The 24,981-nt window shown below is 47.0% G+C and overlaps 1 protein-coding gene across 2 annotated transcripts in view; it reads right to left on the bottom strand.

Annotated features, from left to right (window-relative positions):
- Window positions 1-24,981, bottom strand: part of PRKG1 (protein kinase cGMP-dependent 1) — a 361,241-nt gene that overhangs the window by 18,946 nt on the left and 317,314 nt on the right. For both annotated transcript variants that reach the window (XM_062496175.1, XM_062496174.1), the window contains exon 10: window positions 4,089-4,185. In XM_062496175.1, the coding sequence (XP_062352159.1) occupies window positions 4,089-4,185 (97 nt within the window). The remainder of the gene's footprint in view (window positions 1-4,088; window positions 4,186-24,981) is intronic.

The following is a 24,981-nucleotide window of genomic DNA, read 5'->3' as shown; positions in this document are numbered from 1 at the left end:
ATTTGCCAAATATAAATGATTTAGAAAATATAAATATAAATAGTTTGGAAATATAAAACCTATTTTTATGTTCAATTCCTACCTCCAGCCGGAGCTGAAATCTCTGGCTCAGCTCATATCCTGATCCAGCCTCTGACCAGATTTGATGGCTCCCAACACATCCCATCTTTTCAAACTTTGCCAAGACCCTTTCCATGAACAGACAAGCCCTAGGATGTTTTTCCATCTACAAAGGATGCATTTAGTTTCAACAAGAATTAAAAATCCAGAGAAAATTGAAACACAGCCCTGTAGTGGTCCAGCCCATGTGGCTGTGTGATAAAAGTAAACTGGTCATGCATGGGAAGGGAATATGCAAATGTTGGGAAGTGATGGGAAAAAAAGGATTAGATCATCCCCAGGATTCTGCTGAGCTCAGAAAGAGTGGCATTGTCAGATGAGTTTGGGATTTCCTTGGGTGCCTGATCTCAAATCCTTCACTGAAATCCCCAAATCTTCCCCCCTTCATAGCAACCAAAAGATCCATTGTTGCAAAAGCAAAAAAACCTGACAGAACCCCAGGAATCCCTGATGCTGGAAAAGCCCTCCCAGCCCACGGAGCCCAAGCTGGGATCCGCACCTTGTCCCCAGCCCAGAGCACTGAGTGCCACGTCCAGCCCTTCCTTGGACACCTCCAGGGATGGGCACTCCAAAGCTCCCTGGGCAGTCCCTGCCAAGGCCTGAGCACCCTTTCCATGGAGAAATTCCTCCTGCTGTCCAACCTGAGCCTCCCCTGGCACAGTGCGAGGCAATCACTGACAATTAAGCCCCAAAATTAGGGGATTTCCAAGAGAAAAATGATCTTTCTAAAAAAAAATTTGCAATAACTAGGAAAAGCAGCTTGCTTGGGAATTGGAAATTGGACACAATTGGAAATTTCTGCTAATAAATATCTGCATTCTGCATCTGTCAGGCTATCAGAAGACAATTGCAGCAGGATTTTCCTCATTACCTAATTAATTCACTAATGGCTTTGTTTACAACACAGGCTGGAGGCTGGAAGAGACTTAATTGCACTTCAGAAGCTGGGACTAAATTTCTCTTAAAACACAAATAAAGCTGAAAAATTCTGTTGTGTCCACTTTGTACAGAGCCCGTAATATATGGATGGAACATTTTATGTGCATGTTTTAATTTGTGTCTTTAGAAATCTCCATATTGCAAAGGAATTTTGCTTTTTGGGGCCGCTATGAAGCCAGGAGTGCAGAAGGCAAGGATGTGATTTTTAGTCTCTCTGTGCTCAGCCAACACCTACAGAAACTGATTCCATGGGAAAATGACTCCAATCCCAGATGTTCAGCTACTCCAATGTATTTATTTCAGAGCTGTCAGAAATAATCTTGATTTAAACCCAGAAGAACTGACCTGGGGCAGACGGTCAGGAGCACAGGACTTGAGTGAAAAGGAAATTAAAGAACAAAGCTGAGAGCAATAAAGGTCAGCAGAGATTATTTCTGAGGGCTGGGGGACACCTGCCCCCCATCCCTGACACCTGATGTGACATTCCCTATCCCAGTGGCACTTGAAATTCCTATTTTCCTAATGTTAATCCTGGATGCCATCCCAGAAGATGCTCAGCTGACATAAAACTGGGAGGCTGAGCTGTAAAAAGGAGTGGATGCATCCCAAAAAGTCTGTTCCTGCCATTTGCTGTGGTTTATCCAACCCTGGATGGTTTATCCCTCAAGGAAAACCTAGATAAAAGTTGATTACATAGCCCAGTTTGGGATGAAGATGAGTATCCATAAGGATATTGGAAGAGGCACCAGGGAGCCACCAAAAAACAACACTCATTCTAATGCTTTGGATTTTTTTAAATGAGATATGGAAAACAAAAACGGCCTGGAAAAGCAAGACAAAAGGGGATTTCTATGTGTAATACCTGTGGAATTGAAAATAATTTATATTTTAGGCTGTCTGACCTAAAAGCTATATCCTTATGCATGGATGCTGGAAAGGCCAACCTCTCCAAGGCACCAGCATTCCCAGAGGTGTCTGGAAAACCACATCCAATGGGAATTTTATTCCTTCTTGGCCAATCCCAGCCCCAGCCATTCCAGTTTCCCCCAACCATCACCAGTTGCCCTCTCCAAGTGCAGTGACATTCTGAGGCTTCTTGCCCAAAGCTATAAAATCACTTTTCCTTGCCACGTCCTTCACTTTTTGGATCCATTTTGCTCCTGGAAAGCACAAAAGCTGGATGTTTTCCAGGAACATTCCTGCACTTCCATATCCAGGCAATAAAAGAGCTGATTCCTCCGATATATTTTACACTTTTAGCCCGAAGTAATAAACCGTATTTTTAATGGAGGATGTGGAAGCATGAGGCAGCAATTTCAGGCTCAGCTTTGACGAAAGTAATATTTTTTTGGCTTTATAACTAAATTTCCTTCTGTGATAAAGAAAATCAATAAAATCTGGTGTGCTGAGCTACACTTTTAAATATGTTTCATCTGTGTGCAGTTCAGTATCAGTTAAGAGCTGCAAAAACTGAGCTTATCCAGCATTTTCCTGCTCAGGAGAGGGAGACTCACCCCTGAAAAAACCCTCTGGGAATGTTTTTCTCACCCCTGGTGGCTCCAGGGCTTCTTGGAGGCTTCTGAGGTGTGAACATCCTCTCAGAATGGAGTATTTTTACTCGAGCTGACACCTTCAAGGGGCAGAGTACCTCCTGCTCTTCCTCTCACCTGGGCCAGGGTCACACATCACACCAGGGTGGAGTTTTTGTCACCTTAAAGCTGGCCATGGCCAGGCCACTGGTGAGGGTCCTGTCGGACACCCCTCAAGGAGACAAACCTGTGCACCTCCCCAGGAACACACTGAGGTTGGCAAAACCCCTAAAAATGAACCCCAAACCTTCACAAGGCTCAGACCAAGCCCCAAACTGGTGGGTCCCTCACTACAGGGTGGAGGAGCCAGATGTTAATTTAGGAGACAAATCCCTGGTGCCAGGAGAGGATGGAGGGACTTCAAAAGAAAAGTTGAGCACAACTTCCTGCTCTAAAGCATCCTCAGCAGGTGATTCCTTCAAAATACTCGTAAATTAAATATTCATAAACAAAACAATCACAAGTTAAACCCCAAACCCCAGGAAGGGACCAGTGTTCCCACAAATGCTCTCACCTCGGGATTTCACATCCATCCAGGAAAAGTGAGGAATAAACTACAGGGAAGAACAAGTTGAGCTCTGCTCACCAGATTTAGTCTTCACATCACAAATAACCATCAAAAACGCCTAGTTTTGCCCCATTTTCTAATTCCCAGCTGCCTTCAGCTCCCACAGGGCTACAGAGTGGAGGCTTCCCTGAGGTTTTGTGGTGACAACAGTAACTCTGTTCCCATTCTGCCCAGGCTTGCGGGAGTTCCTAACATTCTGCACGAGTGTCCAGTGTCCGGAGCTCCTCCGTGGTGTAACCCTACTCCCTCTTCCTACTCCAAGGTTTTGTGTTGCCTTGGTGCTACAAACAGGTCACGCCTTGCTCAGGCTCTGCTTTAAAGGAGACCACAGAACTCCAAAGACAAGCAGAGAAAAAAAAGCAGAGAAAAAAAAGCAGGCTCGGATTTTGTGTTTTCTCTACAGTTCTGCACAAAACCAGGCCCTCTCTGGGATGCATTGTCATGGGTCAGGTGCTGAATGTTCTTTGAGGACGACCAAGTGCAACCACTCTAGACCTGAATAAAAAATGTCTAGGAGAGGCTTTCTACTGTTACTCTGGATCTGGTTAAATACGATTTTAGATTGCTCTTCCAATCCCAGCCCTTGCCCAATTCTCCATGTTGTTTTTAAAAGGCCATAAATCAGTGTTATAAACCACTTAAGAGAGAGATGAGATGTGTGCTCCTCTCTCAGCCTAGGACATAAATTCTTCTTGACTACTGCAAGGCATTTATCAGTACATTTTTTATGTCTCAGGAAATATAAGTCAACTTTCTTCACTATATAATCCCAGCAGATAATTTTTCTCAGGGTTATTGGGGTGCAATAACAAAGAGAATAAAGCCTTTAACACATCAGTTGTTTCAGGACATCACACAAAGAGGTCACCTACCAGCTCCACTCTCCCGAAACCTCCGACTCCCAGGGTGTCGATGATGTTGAAATCCGACAGTTTCAGGTTGGCAAAGAAGGCAGCTTCAGCTTCGTATCTGGAGGTTTTGAGGCGAAAAAATGGAAATTTCTTAGAGGTGCAAACCTGAGCAGTGCGTGCCGCCGCCCCCAAGCTGTGGGAGCATGGGCCAGCCTTTACCTGCTGCACTTCCATCTCAGCTCTCAAAATTGGCTTTTAGCTCAGCATTCTGCTGCTCCCAGTCCCAGCATGACTCTGGAGGGCACGGTTTTCCAAGGGGGAATAGCAAACATCCCTACTGAGGGTGCAAAGCCAACGCCTGGCACCACAATCCAGCTGCCAAGGCTACAGATGGGCACTTTCTATCCATCTTCTCCTGGGTGGGGTTTGCTTTTAAATATTTTGGTGTCTTTAAGGATTTTTGAAAGATGAAAGTCTCTCCTAGGAGTTTCTCATGTCCACAGGCTGGCAGAAGTTTCTATAAATGTTTATTGGAAGTGGCAGGATCACTAAAGGTCCCTGGAAAGGAATCTCAGCCAGGTTTTATGAAATCAGATCTGACAAGCTGCAAATGCCTGAAATGAAGGACTTCAGTCACAGATCAACATTCCTATAAGGATATCTTCACTTTTCTCCTCCTATAAACCCACTCAGAGCAGTCATCCCAAGCCAGGAGGTCCCAAAATCCTGATGCTCTCTGTTTATCCCACGGCCAACTGTCCCACAACACCAAGCCCCCGAGTAAGGAACATGCAACTCCAACACATGCAAGCCTCTCAGAATCAGCCTCCCATGCCTATCCATGACCATAATTCCTCCAAAATAGCTCCTTGATAAAGTTTAGGGTATTTTTAGAAAGGCTTGGAGGGGAAATGGATGAGCAGGATCCACCCCCTCCATAAAATGTGACATTCAGCTGCCGGAGAGTCCCTGCGCGTGTCTGACCTTTGGCTGTGGGTGACTTTAAGGGAAAAGAGTTGGCTGGATTATGGAGAGAGGCCTGGAGGGTGCAGGGCTTCATTTTAGCTGGAATAGCTCGCAATTAACAGTAGGACATAATCACTGGAGGCTTTGCTTGGGCAGGGTAACAGCAGTGGGAAGATGAGCCACCATCCCACTCCCATAGCCAGCTTTGGAACATTCCGACCCTGATTATTTCATTAACAGCATGAACTGATTTACTGACAGGTTCCCTTCAAAATACCTCCCCTGCTCTACTTAAAACCTCAATGCCAGTGGAGGACAGAGAGCAAAACTCCATCATTTTCCAGGTGAAAAGGGAAACCTACAAATAGAAGTCCAGCAACGTGAAAGGTCATACCATGAAGTCCCAAATCTGAGGCAATAAAGCACAATTCTCTCCCAGGGGGTGCTGTCAAGCTCTGCTTTATTTTTTATGCTGTCACCAGATCCTATCACTGACCTTGCTCCTGATGCATCCAACTCTGGAAGCCAATCAGCACGGAGCCCACTGTGAACTTGGGATAACCTTGTGTGCCACAGCTGCTCATTGATCCCTTCGTGCTCATCATGAGGTGAATGCTGAGCTAGCACTAAAAAAGGATTTAAATGTCCCCTTTCAAAGCACAGCAGCGCCATCATTTCAGGGGTGACAGAGCAGTGAGCGCCTCTCGTTTCCATGATGAATGTACAGAGCAGTTAAATACCTTTAATGATTTCTAATTGCCAGGGAGATTAAACCCCAGCATGGAAGATTTCCTTCCAACACACAAACAGGTGTAAAATTTCAGGGCCAGGGTCACACAATGGCTTGGGTTGGAAGGGAACTTCAAGACCATCTGATTTCAACCTCCCTGACATGGGCAGGGACACCCTTCCTGGATAAGGAAGCTGAAATCTTACAGATTTGCATTGGAACATGTAAAAAAAATCTATTATTTTGATTAGAAAAATACCTGCTGCATTCTTGGGATTGCTTTTGGAAATCCCTTGGCTAATTCCCTCTGCCACACTCCTTGGATGTAGTGAGTATATACAAGTGCAGCAAAGCAGATGAGACAAATTGGTTGCATTTTTTCCTAAATACAGTGCAACAAGCTTCCAAACCCCAAAATAAATGCCAAAAATATGCAGTGAAACCAAAACACAGGTAAAATCCAGCATACAAGCCCTTCTCATGCCTACTAACAACAGTCCCACTGAAATTCTGTTTTATTCCCAGCTACAAAAGTCCAAGTCCACTCAAACCCCAAATTCCTATAAATCAAGTCTTATGCATTCCAAACCTGCTAAGCCAGAGGATAAATAACTTCAATAAAAAGATGAAAATACAATTATTCCCAAACTAAATCAGAAACCAGGGGTATGATCCTCATCATGAAGTTTAGAATTCCTTCCAAACTCCTGAAGCTGAGCGTGCTGCTCCCTGACCAGAAGCTCCCAAGGTTCTGCAGCTCGAGCTCCTCACTCGTCAGAACGATGGTAAAAAACATCTGTGATGTTTGGTTTTATCACCTCCCAAAGTAAAGAGGCCCTTTCAAGGCACTAGGAGAGCAGTGCTAAGGAATACAGATGTTGATATATTGATATTTTTCTGTAGGAAAATGTTCCGTTCTGGATCAGGATAAAGAACCTGCAACAGTCAGGAATGTCTGGGATACTCACAGGATGGCTCAGGCTGGAAAAGACCACATCTGGTGTCACGTCCTTGCTCCAGCAGGGCCATCCCAGAGCCCAGGGCACAGCATTGTGTGCACACAGCTCTGGAACAGCCCCAGGGAGGAGAGCCCAGAGCCTCTGTGGGCAATCTGTTCAGGGCTGGACAGTTCCATAGAACTGAAGTGCGATGAGAATAGGGACAGTCTGACCCCACTTGTGCAGGATAAGGTGGGAATAACTCATCCCTTTGTGGTACAAATCCACCTGTGCTGGGGCAGGGTGCTTTTCTCCACTTTGGAGATGCCACAACCTCATGCCATTCCTCTTTAATAAGAAAGTCAATTTTATTGTAAACTCCAGCCTTATGCCAGTGCTTGGAGACTTTCCAAATAATCAAATGCTTTTCTGACCTCTGGAAGAGTTCAAATTCCTGAATTAATTGATGAGAAGAGTGCTGGGAAGACACCTTGGAGGCACAAGTGGCATCACAGGCACATTCAGTGCCACACTGGAGCTGTGCAGACACGAGGCCTAAACTTCCTGCACTGGGATTTCTGGGTTTGTTGGTCCCCAGTTGAAATAGCTGTAATTAAGAAAGAGCCTTTCCCTGGATATTTTGGTAATTGTGCTGCTCATCCCAGGTCAAAACTCCTGGAAAATCATACCTGCAAGTGCACAAAAAGAGAAGATACAGTGAAGGTGTGATCCAGAAGCAATGACCAGCCTGTTCTTTAATAAAGAGCTTTCAAAATGAAGGCTGAGCTTTTTGCAGGAGCTGGTGGGACACCAGGAATCAACTCCCAGTGTGTTCCTAATGGGACTTTTTGCTTATTGAAGCAGGTTTTTGTCACCTACTGCCACTAGTCCAACCTTTGCAGAGCTCACAGGCCACTCCTGAAGCTGACAACAGAGTGGGACCTCGGAGAGCAGCACAGGAGATGTTCAGGTCAGAGTGAGGCAGGAGCATACTGCAGAGCCTCCAAGCTCTCCTCCAAGATTTCCTGTGAATCTGGGTGGCAGAAACCTCCTGAAACTTCCTCTGCAAGAGCTGGGGCTTGGGAACAGCACTCCCTTTCTCTGACTCCAAATAAAATAACTGTTCCTGAGGAGCTGACTTGCCTCAGTCTCCTCTTGGGCAGGGACAAGCACCACTTACAAGACACCAGAGTAATCAGGGGGCTCAGGAGGAAATTCCATCTTCCAGTATGCCAATCCTTCGAAATGGCAGTGCAGGAGCTACAGCCCAAACATCTGGGCAATGCTGTGCCCAAGGGGAGAGGAAATGAGTGACTCCTCACACTGCTGGAGGTTTCCCAGCGTTTAAATGAGCCACTGCCTCCGAGGATGATGATTGCTCTGAGAGGTATTTCAAGCTTTGCCTCCTGAAACTATGAACAACAGAAATAATGAAATAATCATGTTACCCAGGCAGCTGATAAAAATGAGAAAATGTGAGGAGTAAAGGTTTGCAATTACCCAACTGCTCAGCTCTGCTGAGGTAGCTGCTGATTCCCATCCTAACCGTGTTGGGAAACATCATCCATCTGTTAGCAAACTGTCGTTTCCAGAGAAAACTTGGCTCCTCTCCACCTGCAGGCTGCCAGCCAGACAGGAATTGCAACCAAATGGGAACCAACCACCCTGATCCAAGCAAATGCCACCAGTTTTGGGGGATAAACCCAGAATTTGGGAGCATTCCCCACTGATAGATACCAGCTTTGTTTAACAAGCAACCTTTTATTTGGATTTTTGGTCAACCTGGCTACTACTTTATCCGTCAGTGAGGAAATGCATTTCTGAAGATGGAAATTATGGAATCTCTGCAAAAAAATGGGAAAAGTGGAGCTGCAGCACCTGGATGGTGATGATCAGAGCCAGCCTGCAAGGAGACACAGGGGAAATGAGTCTGAGATCCACAGGTGGGGTGAAGAGGGAAATACATCCCAAAACGAAACCTTATTTCTGTGCCCACTAAAAGCCCTCTCCTTATGGTTTTAAGATACAGCGAGATTCCAAAGGGGTCAGAGAATCATGGAATATTTTGGCTTGGAAAGGACGTTCATGATCACATTATTTCTACCACCTTCCACTAGACCAGGTTGCTCCCAATGTTTTCTTGAATACTTCCAAGATGGGGCAGCCACAATTTATTTCTTATTAAATGTTGCTTCAGCTGATGGAGCAGTTAAAAAAAATCTGTGTAAAAGAAAGCAAAAATTCCACATCTTCAATTCTATGACTATTCTTAATTTCCATCTGACTGTCCATACTTTTACTGGGATGAAATAACCCACCTTGGTCTGGTCTATCCATGGGACCCTGCCTGCCTGGTACCTTGCAATAGTGTAAAGCTCCCTAGATTGGATTTATGCTGTGTGAAGGTGAATAATAGGAAGTGGCAGGAACATGGCTGGAATTCCTATCATCAGGAGGCTTCATCCTTGAAAGCGATGTAAGGAGGAGCAGGTGCAGCAAATGGTGGCAGGGCTGCCACAGCTTCCCTTCCCTGCTGGCTCCAATGACTCTGAAAAGCTCAGGATCACATCTTCCCCAGGGATTTGGGGCAATGGGGAAACTAGGAATAGCTGAAAGCGAAAACAAAATCACCTCATGTCCTGTCCACATGACATGCTAAGCTTCAGCTGCACCCTGTTTGAGGGGGCTCAGGCAGGAGACAAAGGGGGAGCAGGGACATCCACAGGGCATGGACACAACCAGCAGGATCCAGAGCCTGGGAATGCCTGGAAGCAAATTCCTGGGAGGCACTGAGAGCAAATCCCGATTTCTTTGGGGTGTGTCACCACTCATCCTCTCAGAGGCCCCACCCCAGGTGCAAACCCTTCTTATCCAGCACTGCCTGCAGATCAATCCATTGGGTCAGGACTTCTGGGGGATGTTCCTTGACAAATCTTTGCAGCAGGAAAGGCAAAAATAACTGGGGCATGAACCCAACCCTGGCTGGGGAAGGCCAAACCCGCACTCCAGATTTCTCCAGGATTTGAGCACCCAGAGATCTCCATGGATTAGCTGGAAGGAGGTGTTTGCCCCTTGAGAAGAGCAGGCAGTGAGAGCAGGGAATTACAATGTCCTGAATGTTTGGGAAGGGCCTCTGTGTTCCTTCCTCTGTGTACCATCCCTCAGGATGCACAAATGCACCTGGGAACCTCCCAGATATCCTTTCAGGAAAAGCTTGCATTTCAAAGAAGAGCCCAGCCCTTTGCCTGTTTTCCTGTCCATCACAAACATTACAGAACAGCTGAGTTCATTCCCAGCTTTGTCATATTATTGCCATTTATGAGCTCGCTCACAAATTCAAATCCCAAATTTATTCCAGGATAACTCCATCAATAATCCTGCCTGGGATTAGCTACCCTAATACAAATCCAGTCCACGGAGGGATGGATGCTACAGTGCCACTCACTGATCCTGGCTGCTCAGAGCAGATTTATCTCCAGATGAGGATTTGCTGCCCTGCCCCAAGGAAGACCAAGAAGGAGAACATCAAACTCATCTTCTACTCTCAATTTTCTTTTTAAATGCAAATCACACTGAAAGAATGGAAGGATGGATCTGTGGATGGATCCAGGGCAAACAGATGGGAATGATAACCCAGGTATTCCTTAGGTCAGATGTCCTCCTTCCAGCCCATCCTTCTGAGGTGGCTTTAACTCATAATTTAGCTGCTCTTCTCACTGCCTTCCACATCTGACACCTTCAAAAATCCAAACCAAGAGCCTTTTCCTTGGGATTTTTAAAATCCATGTGCCGGTGGTGCCGCTGGGTTTGAAGATGCAGCTGCAGGGACCATTGCATGGAAAAGAAAGGCTTGGTTTCTTTTCAAGTCCATGTTTTCAGGGATGGGAACTTCTCTTGGATGCCCCAGCACCTGAACTCATAGCCTTTCACATCAGGAGAATATTGCACACCCTCTGCTCCAGATTTTCTCATAGGAAGTGAGCTTTGAGTGGCAGCTAAATCAGACATTAAAGCCATGGCATCTCTAACTTCCTCTGGAAGGGGAGGGAGATCTGAAATTACAAATATAGGGTTAAAAAAAAAAATCACAGGTTCATTTGTCCCCTCCCCTTTTTTAAAAGCAAATCACTTTTCAGTGAGAGCTCAGCACCACAAACACAATATTGTTTGTGCAGCAAGCTGAGCTCATCCCAGGTTGGTTCAGCAGTTAAACAAAGAGATTTGTTGGAATTATGGGGCTTTGAAGACTTGGATATTGTACAGATCTCACCCAGAATTGTAAATGAACACACTGAAATACAGCCAAAGCAGCTCAGAAAGTGCTTCTCCTCATCCAGGCTCTTTGAAAAGTCTGGATTTTCTGAATCCAGAAAAAATTCTGAGTTTTGTGGAAGCCCTAAACATGCCAAGAGACTGGTGATACCTCATTAAACACCTTGTGCTGCTGGGTTCAGTGCCTCCCACCCCACAGAGGGACCTCATCTGAGAGAAAACCCCTTCAAATGAAAATTTCACCCTTTTTCCCCCAGATATTCATGTGGGATCCTGTCCTCTAGTAACACAGAGAAGTGCAGCACTCCCATTAAAGCTCACAACAGCCCCCAGGAGTCTGAACTCCTAAAATCCCAACCCTCCACTCTCCGATTCCAGCACCCACATTGTGGAATTGTCCATTACACATCCACAAGATGCTGATGGGCCAGAAAAATCCACAATTTTGGTGGAAGAGCCTTTTTGGCTTTTTTTAGCAAGTATATAAAATGCCAGCTGATGGGAACTCTGTAGAGATCTGAGCCTAAGTGCTCTCTGGAGAGCACAAGGAGGGATTTTAGGGAGCACAGTCCCTGATATTGTCTGGAAGTCACAGGGAGGTCACCATGGAAATGTGTATTTGTTTTCCAGATGCACATGTTCATCCTGATCTCCTAAGGAAACAGCCCCATGCTTCCAACAGGACTCTCCCCACCTCCTTCACTGGGAAGTGCTGGATTCAGCTCAGGGTAAAACATTGTATGAGTCCTCATGCCAAAATGTCCTGAAATAGTTCAAACAAGACACCCTGCAGAATAGTCTGATTAAACCCCCCAGATTTTAATCCATTTTAATTAAAAGGGGTGGAGGGAGGATGTGGAGTATTCCTTCCTCTGGTGGTGTTTCCTGTTCTGTGCAGTATTAAAGGATATTGCTTAAGGATGGGGGTTGTTCCTTCTCTTTTCCCTCCCCTTTTCCTGGTCTCTTGTTTTAACTCTGGATTATTTTAGCTGGAGGCTAAAGAAATGCCTCATATCACATTCTATGCTGGTTCAGTGAACAAAATCCTAAGGAAAAGCAGAAGACCTCTCATGGCACCTCAAGTGCTGTGCTCGGACCTCAACAACCTCATTTCATTCCAATGAACAGAACATTTGATATAAAATGGAAGAGCAGTAAAATGTTATTTATCAACAGCCAAATAAATTCATACTCAAATCATGGATTCCAAGGGCAAATTTTGGTTTAAACCCCCAGACTCAGCAGCATTTTTATAGGAGCACTCATCCCCCAACTCCTAAAGGAATAATACAAAGACAGTGAGGAATAAACCTCCCACAGTGATCTTTAATGCTCCTGCATAATTTATAACGGGGAAAAAAGGAGTATTTTGGTCAGGAAGGAAACAATTCTCTGAATTCCCCCTTTTCTCCTCATTAGCTTCACATTCAACAGTTCGGCTCTATGGACAATAAAATCTCTGGAAAAGAAGGTATCAAGGGTTTTTCCTTTCACTTTTCTGACTGAATTCAGAGGCAATGCCTACAGACCCCTTGGGGATTTTTTCCTTTGGAAAGCACCAAGGGGAACCCAGGCTGCTGTGGATACTCAGGAAAAGAAGAATTTTGCATAAAAATTCCAAATTAACTCTGCAAGGGTAATAAATCCCAGCTACCAAACTGGATTCCAAGGTACCATTGAACAACACCAAAGGCATTTTAGGGAAAGTTGTTGTGATTCATTGGGAAAGAGCCTCAACTCCACCCTTGGAAAGCCAGACATGATCTCAAAGAAAGCTTGGTCTAATTACAGCTTGAAATTGCTCAAATCACAGTTGTGCTCTAAGAAATCTCCCCAGCTAATTGCAAAGTGCTAATTAGGTCTCAGCACCCCCAAAGTGGTTCAGCTGAGCATGGCAACTCCAAGGAGCCCTTTTGCCTCCAGTCTCCAGGCAGGACCTGCTGGGGAAAGGTCACCATGGCAACAGCGATGCTAATGTTAAAAGGATCCGGTTGCAGCTTTCTCCTCTTAAATTTTTTAAGGAATGTGGGGAACAGATCAATAAATTGATGATGTCAGACACATTTATTTGTCCAACTCACTGTGTTCACCACTTACTGTGCATTTGTTCAAGTCCCAGGGGTTTCAGACAGCTCTGTCAGTGTTTTGTCCTCAATTCTTTTGTACAATGGTCCAAATCCTCTGGGAGAAAATCCCTTGCAAGAGGGATTCCAGCTTGGCAGCTGCTAAAAGGCAGAGTTGTACCTTGAGAGAACTTTTGCTCCTTCTCCAAGGGCTGTTGATGGGCATTTCATGGAAGCACAGAATGGTTTGGGATGGAAGGGACTCCATCCAGTCCCACCGCCTGCCATGGGCAGGGACACCTTCCACAATCCCAGGCTGCTCCAAGCACCAAAGTCCAGCCTGGCTCTGGATAATTCCAGGATCCAGGGGCAGCCACAGCTTCTCTGGGCACCCTGTGCCAGGGCCTGTCCACCCTTCCAGGGAAAAATTCCTTCCCAATATGCCCTCTATTCCTCCTCTCTGGCAGTGGGAAGCCATTCCCTGTGTCCTGTCCCTCCATCCCTTGTTCCAAGTCCCTCTTCAGCTCTCCGGGAGCCCCTTTAGGCACAGGAAGGGGCTCTGAGGTCTTCTCAGAGCCTTCTCTTCTCTGTTTCTGCAGCCTCTTCCAAATCACAGGATCCCAGGATGGCTCAGGCTGGAGGGAGCTCCGTGGGCATCTGGTGTCACGTCCGTGCTCCAGCAGGGCCATCCCAGAGCCCAGGGCACAGCATTGTGTGCACACAGCTCTGGAACAGCCCCAGGGAGGAGAGCCCAGAGCCTCTGTGGGCAATCTGTTCAGGGCTGGGCAGTGCCCAGGGAAGAAGTTGTGCCTCCTGTGCAGGGGGAATTGCTGGGCTCAGTCCCTGCCCGTGGCTCTGGTGCCATTGCTGGGCCCCCGCAGCAGAGCCCGGGCCCTGCTCGGAGCCCTCCCTGCACACAGGGACACCCAGGGCTGAGGGCCCCTCTCAGCTGGGGCTCCTCTCCAGGCTGGACAGCCCCAGCTCCCTCAGCCTTTCCTGGGCACCGAGATGCTCCAGGCCCTTCCTCAGCGCCGCAGCCTCCGCTGGCCCCGCTCCAGGAGCTCCTGTCCCCGCTGTGCTGAGGATCCAGAGCTGGACACAGCACTCCAGAGGTGCCTCCAGGGCTGGCCACAGGGGCAGGATCCCTCCCTGACCTGCTGCCAATGCTCCTCCTGCTGCCCCCAGCGTCCCATTGGCCTCCTTGGCCCCAGGACACTCTGCTGCCTCAGGGACAGCTCGGTGTCCCCCGGGATCCCCAGGACACTCTGCTGCCTCAGGGACAGCTCGGTGTCCCCCACGTCCTTCCCCAGAGCTGCTCCAGCAGGTTCCCCCCACCTTGCACTGGTGCCTGAGGTTGTTCCTGCCCAGGTGCAGGATCTGCATTCCCCTTGCTCAAAGGGGATTCATATGTGACAAGATCTGGAGGCATTGCTGTAGTAGGTGGGTGAATGATGTCTTCTTACTCTAGAGGCTGCCCCCAATTCCCACAGATCATCAGGGAGAGCCTCTAATTGCACAGGAGTCTCAGGACCAAGCTTTCCAAAGCATCCTCGCAAAACCCTGAAGGATTTATCACTCTGGCCAATGCTGGAGCACTCCAGCCTTGCCAACACTGCTAGTGGAAGCTGTTCCATCTCACATTTTCCATCCTAATTTACTTGGGAAAAGAGGAAGGTAGGAATGAGGGGAATATCACATAAGTGCTGCTTGCAAAGTGGGAGCAGGCAGGAAGCATATTTTCCCTCAAAAAGCAATCACATGTGTACACAAAGAGGCGTTTGGTGCTCCCCTTGTTCACTCTGGCAGACAGATGGAAAGGTGGGAGGAGCTCACTGAACCTGGGTTCCACATAACCGACCCCATCCTGGGACCTCCTTGCTCCAAACCCACTTCTAATTTGAGTTACCTGCTGAGATTTTGCTTTTTGTGTGAGCATCACTTTGGAAAGCAAAATCAACGGTTTGGCCATGCAGGTCCTTTTGGCTCCACATGGCATGGACTCTTCAAAGACAGGAAGAGTTCAAAACCTCCACACAATTAACCTTTACCTGGCAAAAGTCAGGAAAAGGCAGAAGAATGAAAGGTCCTTTTGGAGAAAAATCTGGAGAAGCAGGAGAAACAAAGAACCTGTATGTGCACAAACATCCAAGAAAGGTCTAAGGGTGAAGAACAGGAGAATTAGGAGGTCTCAGCTCTCAGGAAGGTTATTTTGGCACAGGGGAATGTCAGGGCCATCTCTGGGATGACAGAAATGCCCAGAAGAAGCTGGAGGCAGGAAGGCCACACCAAACAGCCTGTCCTGAGAAAAAAAAAAGAGCAATTTATTGTGCTAAATCAGGTTAACAAAACAAATTATCAAGATCAACTGTAGGTGGAAATTCCAGTGTAAGCAAGGAAGGAGAGATGAGATTTCTGGCCACCCAAGGGATGAGCAAGGGTGGCTGGTTTGGGTTGTAAGAGACCTTAAAATTATCATGCAATGGGCAGGGACAACTTCCACTTGCTCCAAGCCCTGTCCAACCTGGCCTTGGACACTTCCAGGGACTGGGCAGCCACAACCCCATGATAGACAAGAAAAGATAAGCCAGGCCAAATTCAAAGTCTGCCCTTAGAAGAACCTCCTTGTAAGAGAAAAACCATGATGTGCTATAACCTCATATGGCTAGAGAGAGGTTTCATATAAAAGCACCACTTAAAAAGTCACAAAAGGAAATTAGAATTGCAGCTGAAAGAGCTGATGAGAATTACATCTCAGCAGTGCTACACGGAGATCTGGACACAGCAAACACAGCCAGTGTGGATCTGGGAGAGGCTGGGAGCCTCTCTGGGAGAGGAATTTGGAGCGGCTGAGTGGCAGCAGGATCCAGGATATTAAAAGCAAGAGCACCCGTCAAATATGAAGTCATTTCAAACAAACCAAGAAAGAGGAAAGAGAAAAAACCCAAATCATGTCCAGTTGAAAGGAAAAACACCATAAGACAGAAGAAAAAAGGAAAATAACAACTTCAAAAGGCTTCCAACCAAATAAAAAACCCTTCCTGACCACAGCAGCAGCACAAGCCTGACCATGGGCTGTAGAGACCCTACAGAGACCCTCTGGAAAGAGCCCTCCAAGGAGAACAAAGCCATGTGAGAGATGCTCTGTGCACTTTTTACCCCTGGGCTCAGTGTGGGGAGACCTTCCCAGCACATCTTTCTTCCCAGAGAAGCTCCAGGGGAACCCCACTGAAGTGTCAGGAGGGGACCCAAGTCAACCAAGGGACCAGATGGGCCTCCCCCAGCACTTCTGTGTGACCTCCATGATGGAAGTGGCTTTTTGATGGGATCCAGAGCCCTTTGGTCCCCTAAACCCAACATCTGTCCTAACAGAAGCACTTGACACATGGATAAATTTGAGTTCTTTGGGGAAGAGCCAAGGCGCTTCCCAAGCCCACTGGAGCTCTTTGAAGGAGTCCCCAGGCACATGGGGAGGAGAGATCTGCTGGATACAGTTGGCTTGGATTTCCTAACAGCATCTGACAAGGTTTGAAAGGCTCTTACAGAAAGGATATAAGAAGAAGGGTCTGTGCATTGACTGAAACAAAAGAAGTTGAAAATAGGAAATGCATGGGTCATTTTCCTAATGGAGGGAGGCCAGCAGTGCTCAAATCCTTCCTGTTGAATATCTTTAGAGATGAACTGGAAAAACAGGGAGAAGAAGCAAAATGATAGCATTGGTTAAGGATATGAAATCACCAAAACCAGCAAACAAAAGCCCAAGGTGAAAAACCGAACAAGGAATCAAACACCGAGGGACAAGTTAATACCTACACTTGAAATCCTGTAGGAATGAAGTGAGGGGGAAAATCCTGCATAAGCAGGTGGTGATGGTCATTCATCCACCTTTCTTGCCCTCACCTCAGAAGCTAGGGAGTAAGGCTGGAAAAGGTACCAGAAAGGGATGGTGAGGAGCATGGATCTGGACGGGATTCTGGGCTAGGGGAAAAGACAACTCTGGCAGGAGATGATCAAGGTTGAAAAGGTCAGGGTGTGCCTCGGAAAGCAGCTGTGCAGATTCAGGGAAGAGAAACCCACCAAGGAATGCTCAAGTCTATCGACAGCAGGAAGTGCCCGAGTCCCAGTTAACAAATCAATAATCGCCTCTTTGCTCTTCTCTCAGCTCTAGACTTCTGCTGCAGGGCACAGGCAGAGACAGGACCCAGCTGGATGCACTGAGGCACTTCCAACAGATCTTCACAGAACTGGGATAAACTGGGAAACTCAAGACCCCTCCTTGGAGCATGTAAGAGCATTAAAGCCCAGAGCTGTGTTCCCCAGCCTGCCCTGGAATCTGTTTGTGTCTGACATGGTGAGACAGGAGCTGCTCAATCTTACAGCTTGTCTTGACCAGATAAAAGGAAGTTCTTATCAGGCATTTATTTATTTGACACATGGCAGCCAGGCAAAAACAGAGTTCTCTCTCCTCTGCTGCTGCTGTGCCAAAATTCACTGCAGGAGAAATTCCCAAGTGCTCTGACAACACTGGAATATTATTCTGTGCTAATCAGGAAGGGATTAGAAAAACAAGGAACCAAAAAAAAAAATCAACTAAACTCCCAGGGTTTTTTACATCAGGTAACTCCTTGGCTGGGAAAAGGATGCAAGCTGGCTCATTTGTGGAATCCAGGCACCAAATCCTATTCATCCCAGCAGTTCAACATCATCCCTGCTTTTCTGATGGAGCACAATATTTCCTAATACACCTCCCATGCTCTCAGCTTGGTTTGGAGAAGGGCTTGTGCCATCCCAGGAGCTGAACTTGCACAGATGAGTGCTCCCCCAAAACCGCTCCAAGCCACGTTCTCAGCACTGGAATCTTGCCCCAGCTCTCGAAAATCCAATGGGACACAGGCACAGCAGAAGGTCTGGGATGGGAACGCAGAGGGGACCAAGAGTTCTGGTACACAACACCAGAGGACAGCGGATCAAAAGCAAGGAGATTCCTGAGAGTTTCTTAGTGTTCCTTTGAAGGTTCCCATCTCTTATCCAGCACTTTCCCATACTTCCACTGGAGGGCAGGAATATCCCACGTTTCCATTGCCACACACCCTTAAACAGCCCTGGGAAGGCCCAGCCTTTGGGGACCTTTGTGTGCTCTTCCACACTCTCATTTGGTTTCTATCCTGCTTTCATGGATCAGCTTTGTTTTCTCAAAACAACCTAATTATTTTCATCAAATAACTGCAGCATTCACAGTTTGTTCCCAGTGTCCCTCTGCCTCCATGCATCAACTGCAGCTCTCCAGGGTCCTCTAATTTCTTGACATAATTTTTCTGTCGGTAGCAAGATATACTGGAATTCCATACATTTGCATGGAGCAGGAGATTTACACCCTCACTGCTTCCTCAGGAGACAACAAAACTTTTCAAAATATTTCTGGCTGGGAGTGTGGATGTGCTGGAGGGCAGGAAGCTCTGCAGAGGGATCAGGACAGCCTGGATCCATGGGCTGAGGTTCAGCAAGGCCGAGTGCCAGGTCCTGCCCTGGGGTCACCCCAAGCCCTGCAGCTCCAGGCCGGGGAAGAGGGGCTGGAAAGGGCCCGTCGGGAAAGGCCCTGGGGGTGCCGTGCCAGCGGCTGGACAGGAGCCCAGGGGTGCCCAGGGGGGGCACGAGGCCAACAGCCCCTGGGCTGTGCCAGCCGTGGGGTGGCCACTGACCCAGGACAGGGCTCATCCCCTGGGCTGGCCCTGCTGAGGGACCTCGAGGGCCGTGCCCAGCTCTGGGCTCTCCTGGCCACAGAGCCCTGGAGGGGCTGGAGCGTGTCCAGGGAAGGGAATGGAGCTGGGGAAGGGGCTGGAGCCCCAGGAGGGCTGAGGGAGCTGGGAAAGGGGCTCAGGCTGGAGAAAAGGAGGCTCAGGGGGGACCTTGTGGCTCTGCACAACTCCCTGACAGGAGGGGACAGCCAGGGGGGGTCGGGCTGTGCTCCAGGGAACAGGGACAGGACAAGGGGAAACGGCCTCAAGCTGTGCCAGGGGAGGCTCAGGTTGGACAGCAGGAGGAATTTCTCCATGGAAAGGGTGCTCAGGCCTTGGCAGGGGCTGCCCAGGGAGCTTTGGAGTGCCCATCCCTGGAGGTGTCCAAGGAAGGGCTGGACGTGGCACTCCGTGCTCTGGGCTGGGGACAAGGTGGGGATCCCAGCTTGGGCTCCATGGGCTGGGAGGGCTTTTCCAGCCTCAGGGATTCCTGGGGTTCTGTGACAGTCTTGCAGAGCTGACATGGGGACCTCTGGCTTGTATTGTCTGTGTCTTTATTTGTGAAAACTCTCATCAAGAGTAGAATAAAATTGATTTATTGTGTCCCACAATGGGACATATGCAGGTTCCTGAAGTGGTCACACTTAAGGTTGATCTGCTCGACAGAGTTCATGTGGTTTCCAAAAGTTCTCTCAGAATGTTCCCCAGCAAATGCCATTAAAGACACGAAGCTGACAGGAGACAAAAGGAGAGGTCTTCTCATGGAGAAATAACTGCTCTGGAGAGAAGGAGGCCACCACCTGTGACCCTGAGGCTGGGGCTGCTGCTGCTGGATGGAGTCAAAATTCAGATGGATAAAGGTTCCTAGGCAGTTTCTGTGAACATTCAGCCACTCAGAGCAGCAGAAAAGAAACAGAGTGAATGAACGAGCTACCGAAGGACGTTGGGAAGGGCCTGGCAGAATCACCTCAGTGCTTTTCCAATAAAGATGAAATGAAACAGAGATAGAAAAAAATAACCCAAACTTCTAAAGCCAAAAATAGGGTCTGGGATGATGATTCCTCTGTAGACAAACCCAGGAAAGCATCAACTCCTTGCTGATGGGCGAAAGAAGGATGGAATGGCAGGGATCACCAGGAAAGCATCAGCAAAACAGCCTGGCTTTATACAAACTACAGCACCACAGGAGTCATGACTGAGCAAGATGGGACTCTCCAGCCTGAAAATTACCCACAATTCAGCATTTTCAAGACATATTTAGTAAAGGGAGACACAATTTCAGTAAAATCCAGGGGGGGTTGGACTATTTGAATGTTTAACATCTGGGATAATGGAGAACACACCCTGCTCTAGGAACTCTTTTCCACATTTAAGTACCTGACTTTTACAGCCTAATTCTAGGTTATAAAGACCCAGTGTTAGCTCCTTACAGGGGAAATAATTCTTCAGGTGAAGCTCTTCCCACCTGGGCTCCTTCTCTGCCAGTTCTTTCCAGAAGATGGGAGAGAGCAAGACGGTGTCAGACCTGCTTTTTTATGAATTCTGGTTAATTAGTTTTCTCTCTTTAGATCCATTTCCAGGTGTGGAAAATGAAGACACACTGGAGATTTACCCTGGAACAGGTCACCTGTGAGATGCCTGGGATCAGGTCAAAGGCCCGTTTTTCTCCCTAGGAGAACAGAAAGCATGTGAAGAAGCAGAGCAAGCATGTGGTGATATTCCCTGGAATACCCTTGCAGCCTCTGGAGGTTTGGTGGGTTTGCAGGAGCTCCTGGAAAGGTGTCACAAGAAGAAGCAGAACATTGAACACCAAACCCACCCTCCTTGTGCCTTTTCAGCAGAAATGTCAGCCCCCCTCAAGGAGATGATCCCTTTTTGTGAGCATTACAGACAAAACCCAGACCACAGCAAGGATTTGAGCTGCTGGACAAAGTCCAGAGGAGGCACCAGGATGATCAGAGGGATGGAGCAGCTCTACTGGGAGGAAAGGCTGGGAGAGCTGGGATTGTTCAGCCTGGAGAGGAGAAGCTCTAATTGTGGCTTTCCAGGGCCTGAAAGATTCCCCAAGAAAGATGGAGACAGACTCTTTATAAAGGCCTTCACTTCTCCAGTGGTCAGTCTACACAAAACCTTTCCAAAAGCCCATTTCTATTTTTAAAGGGGATCATCTCTTCCTTTACAAGTAAGTTTTACTCCTGTCTCTTTTAGCATCTTTAGGAAACACCCAAACTCTACCTGCTGCTCACGGAGAGGATGAGAGACCCAGAAACATTTATTTTTATTGTAATAAAACAATCCTTAACTAAGGGGTAAACAGTGATTCCTGGGGTTGAACTATACAGCTTAACATGTGGTTTCTGATAAAGATCATCTTCCTGCACTTCCCCTCTGCTAATGGCTCTGCTGTCACTTGAAACTCCCAGGAGAGCCTTAATGCCTTCTTCCTTTCCTGGAATTAGCAGTGGAGGTTTCAAATGAGCTTCCCTTTGACTGAAAATGAATCAGGGGAGGCCTGAACTAAGCTCTGTGCCAAACAAATAGAAATCTGTGAGATTTTCCTGTCAGGCACCTCAGCCTGATTAACAGCAGCAAGGCAGGAGGGGCAGAGCTCCTTTGTAAGACATGTGGGGATTAGGAATGTCTGCATCCCTCAGGACTAAATCAAAATTGGCTTTTTAAGTAGGTGCCAATGTTTTAGCTTATTAAGGCACAAAATATGTGGTTCTCTGTTTATTTTTTAACAGAGTGGGTTTTAAGGCTTTCTATGTGAGGCCCTCTGACAGCAGCTGTGGTATTTCCAAAGATGCCAGGGCTCCAAAGCCCCCCCTTGGATTCAGGGATGGGAGGATGAGCCAATTTCAGTCCAAGGGTTGTGAAAAAAAGCTGTTCTCCTGGAGCCTCCAACATCAAAGGTTCTGCTGGTGTTGAGCAAGTGACTCTGTTGAAATCCCAGGATCATGGAATGTTTTGGAAGACACTTTAAAGCCCATCCAGTGCCACCCCAGCCATGGGAAGGGACATCTTCCACTATCCCAGGCTGCTCCAAGCCCTGTCCAGCCTGGCCTTGGACACTTCCAGGGATCCAGGGGTAGCCACAGCTGCTCTGGGCCAACTGTTTTAAAAGCCTTTTTGTTGTTTATATCCTCACCAAATCTGCTGAATTTTAAACACAGACCTCTTGGAAGATGTAAAATTCATCTTCACCTTGCTGACACTCTGTATTCAGGGCATTGTACCCACATCCTTCCAAGTCAGGTTGAAATGCAAATACAGAATCATTTAGGTTGGAAAAGATTTGTCAGATCATCGAGCCCAAGCCTCAGTCCAGCATCTTGTCCAGAATTCACATCATGGTGTTGCAAAGAATGTCCTTAAGAGGATCTTCCTAATTATTTCCTGCTCTTTATTTCAGCTCATCTGCATTAACCACTGAGAGAAACAGCAGATCCTAAAGAATCCCCTGGAATGGGTGACCTGGAGTAATGTACAGAATTGTACATGAATCACATTTCCACCTCATCAGCTGTAATTAATTACACCAAAAAGAGAGGGGTTTGATAAAATTTTAGTTGCACTGGAGCACTCTGCACTAAAATAGCCAAAAAGCCAAGCACCACAACCTGTTGTCTCCTCCTCAATCCCAACTTTCCAGCATCACACCTGGATTTTCCAAGTAGAAAAGCATAACTGAGATGTCTCAGCAAGGAGGTCTTGATGATTATCAACTCTCCTGCTTTGATTGTTCCCTTCCCAGTTTATCTGGCTCTAAGCTGAATGTTTGTGCCTGGCAATTCAATGGAGAAACAGAGTTGTGTTTCCCAAGACTTCTCATCTCTTTATTCCCCACTGCTGTAACAGCCCAGGTTCCCATAGAAACTGAGAGTAAAGAGCAGAAGTGTAAAATACAAATGAACAGGTCCAAGCTGGTAATGTTGTGTTTTATTAGACAAATAAATACCACTAATGGGTACTGGGCTTTTCTAACAGCAGAGCCAGAGAAGGCTGCACCTTATCAAATAAAAAGATGGCACACAAAAGGTAATTCCCAGGCACTGGGAAAGGATCAATCTCTCTTCTGGAAACTGATCTGTTTTCTGGATTATTCTGTTTTGGAGCCAGCAAAATCCCAGTTCCTCGTTCACAGGTCTGATCCTGACTCCCCCAAGTCACCCCAAGTCACTCCAGATTTTCATATCTCAACACTGGAGCTTTGCAATGTGGGAATGGGGCAACAAGCACTAATTTAGGACCTTCTCAGGTGGACTTCATAATTTTAAATGGGTATTGGCACAAGGATTGAAGTTTTCTGTACAAAGCACTGTAAAAATTGGTTTCTGATGAAAGAGTGGGCTGGATGCTTTTGGATATGTCTTGAAAGTGGTCCTGGATAATTTTAGTTTTTAATAGTGAAAGGGTTTTTTAAAGATGAAGGACTTCAGAAAAATTATTAAGTTGATTTAAAATTATCACTTTGAAATTATCAATTTGATTCCAACATCACAGTAGGATTCTTCCCAACAAGAACACTGAAAATGGAAGAGAGATAGTATTGGGACTATAAACTATTCCAAGCCCTGGAGAGTTTTTAGAAGGCCATAATAAAACACAATTGAATATTTTTTTTTTTCTAGAGACACTTCCAGTGCCATTTACAAATATTCCAGGAGTGTTTATCTTTGGGTACCCCAGTTGTGCCTTCTCTGAAGGGGTGACACAGATCAGCCTCTCCTGAGCCCCTGCAGCAGAAGCAGTGATGCCCTCTACTAGAAATGTTCTTTTTCTAAGCAATTCCATCCACTGAAACTTGGGGAAAATTAGGAAAACTTTCAAATACCTGAGGTGTATGCAATTATTTTAATTTCCAAGACAGGCTGTGCCATCCAACACTCACTGACTCAAAAGGGGAATTCACTGGAGCAGCTCCTATTGAGTTTTTGAGCGATGTAGCCCCTGGCACCCCCCAAGCTCAGTTTTCCTATGCTCAGCTCCTCTGTATAATGGCACAGGAGATGCTGCAGGTCAAACAAATATTTGAATTTATTTCCCCTAGCCATGTTTAAAACAATGTTGCAAAATGCTTGAAGCCATGCAAACAGATTCACAGAAAAGGACACTTGAGTGGAGAGACTCACACCTCAAACCATCACCAACCCACCAGGAAAGGGAAGATACAGCACTACTTGTTGCCAGCCTTTACACCTCCCCTGTCTCTCATAAGAAGTCTGAGTGGTTTTTCCATTTCCAAGGAGCTGTCCTGGATAACGAGGCACTGATAAAAACCTGCCTGCCTGAGAAACAATGGAGAGGTTGAAACACAAATAGAAACAAGAGGAAGTATTCTTCATTTTGCTGCTGCATTTCCCAAGCTCAGTAAAAGGAGGTTCAAATGACCGGAGTTTTAGCTGGTTGCAAGAAAAGCAGTCGATGAGATTTAATTTTCAGGGGACTTTGGGAAGTGCTGAGTGTGGTCTGTGACTGGCGCAAGGCTCACTCCTGCAGGACTTTACCCTTTGCAACTATAAAATATGAGAGCAAATCATTTTTGCTTTAAATGTCAGCTTCAATACTTAGCAAGGGCACGTGTGAGCAGCAGGGAGCAAAAGCCTTGGAGCAGCATTTTCTCCTGGATCCACTGTTTTTCCAAGCAGGAGGTCACGTCCTAACTAAGCTCTTGCTCAACTCTTAAATATTTTCATGTCTGCATCTGACCCAGATGCAAAAATATGACAACTCAGCTCCTGCATCATTATTAAAACAGCTGATTTGGAGCAGTGGGGTTGGTAAAACAGCTTTCAAAGCTGAACTCCAGGCACGCCCTCTCTGGGTGTAGGAAATGACTGGGAACTGGAAGTGGGGGAATTTAAGGGCACAGCTGATGTTTCAAAGCGGCCGAATGGCAGCTTTTAAAATTCGTGCCAAGCACCTGCAAGGACTCCCTGGCAATTTCTCTGCATGCTCCAAGAGTCCCAGCCCTGGTCTGGTCTGCTGCCAGCCCCACTCCCATCTCAGGCTCCTCAAAGAGCTCCAAGCCATGGGAATTCCATGCTGCCCTCCAAGAGGAATGAGATCGCTCCTGCACAGGAGCAGCCTCCAAAGGGTTGAAGGAATAACGATCCCTGTGTGAGGAATGCACCTTGCTGAGGAAGCATCTTGGGATGGAAATGCACCCAGCTCCGAGATTTAGTCTGAGACTAAGACCAGCACCAGGGCCTG

The sequence above is a fragment of the Cinclus cinclus genome, chromosome 7 (assembly GCF_963662255.1).
Source record: "Cinclus cinclus chromosome 7, bCinCin1.1, whole genome shotgun sequence".
Taxonomy (NCBI): domain Eukaryota; kingdom Metazoa; phylum Chordata; class Aves; order Passeriformes; family Cinclidae; genus Cinclus; species Cinclus cinclus.
Note: the sequence above shows the minus strand (reverse complement) of the source record. Positions and strands in the feature narration are given on the sequence as shown.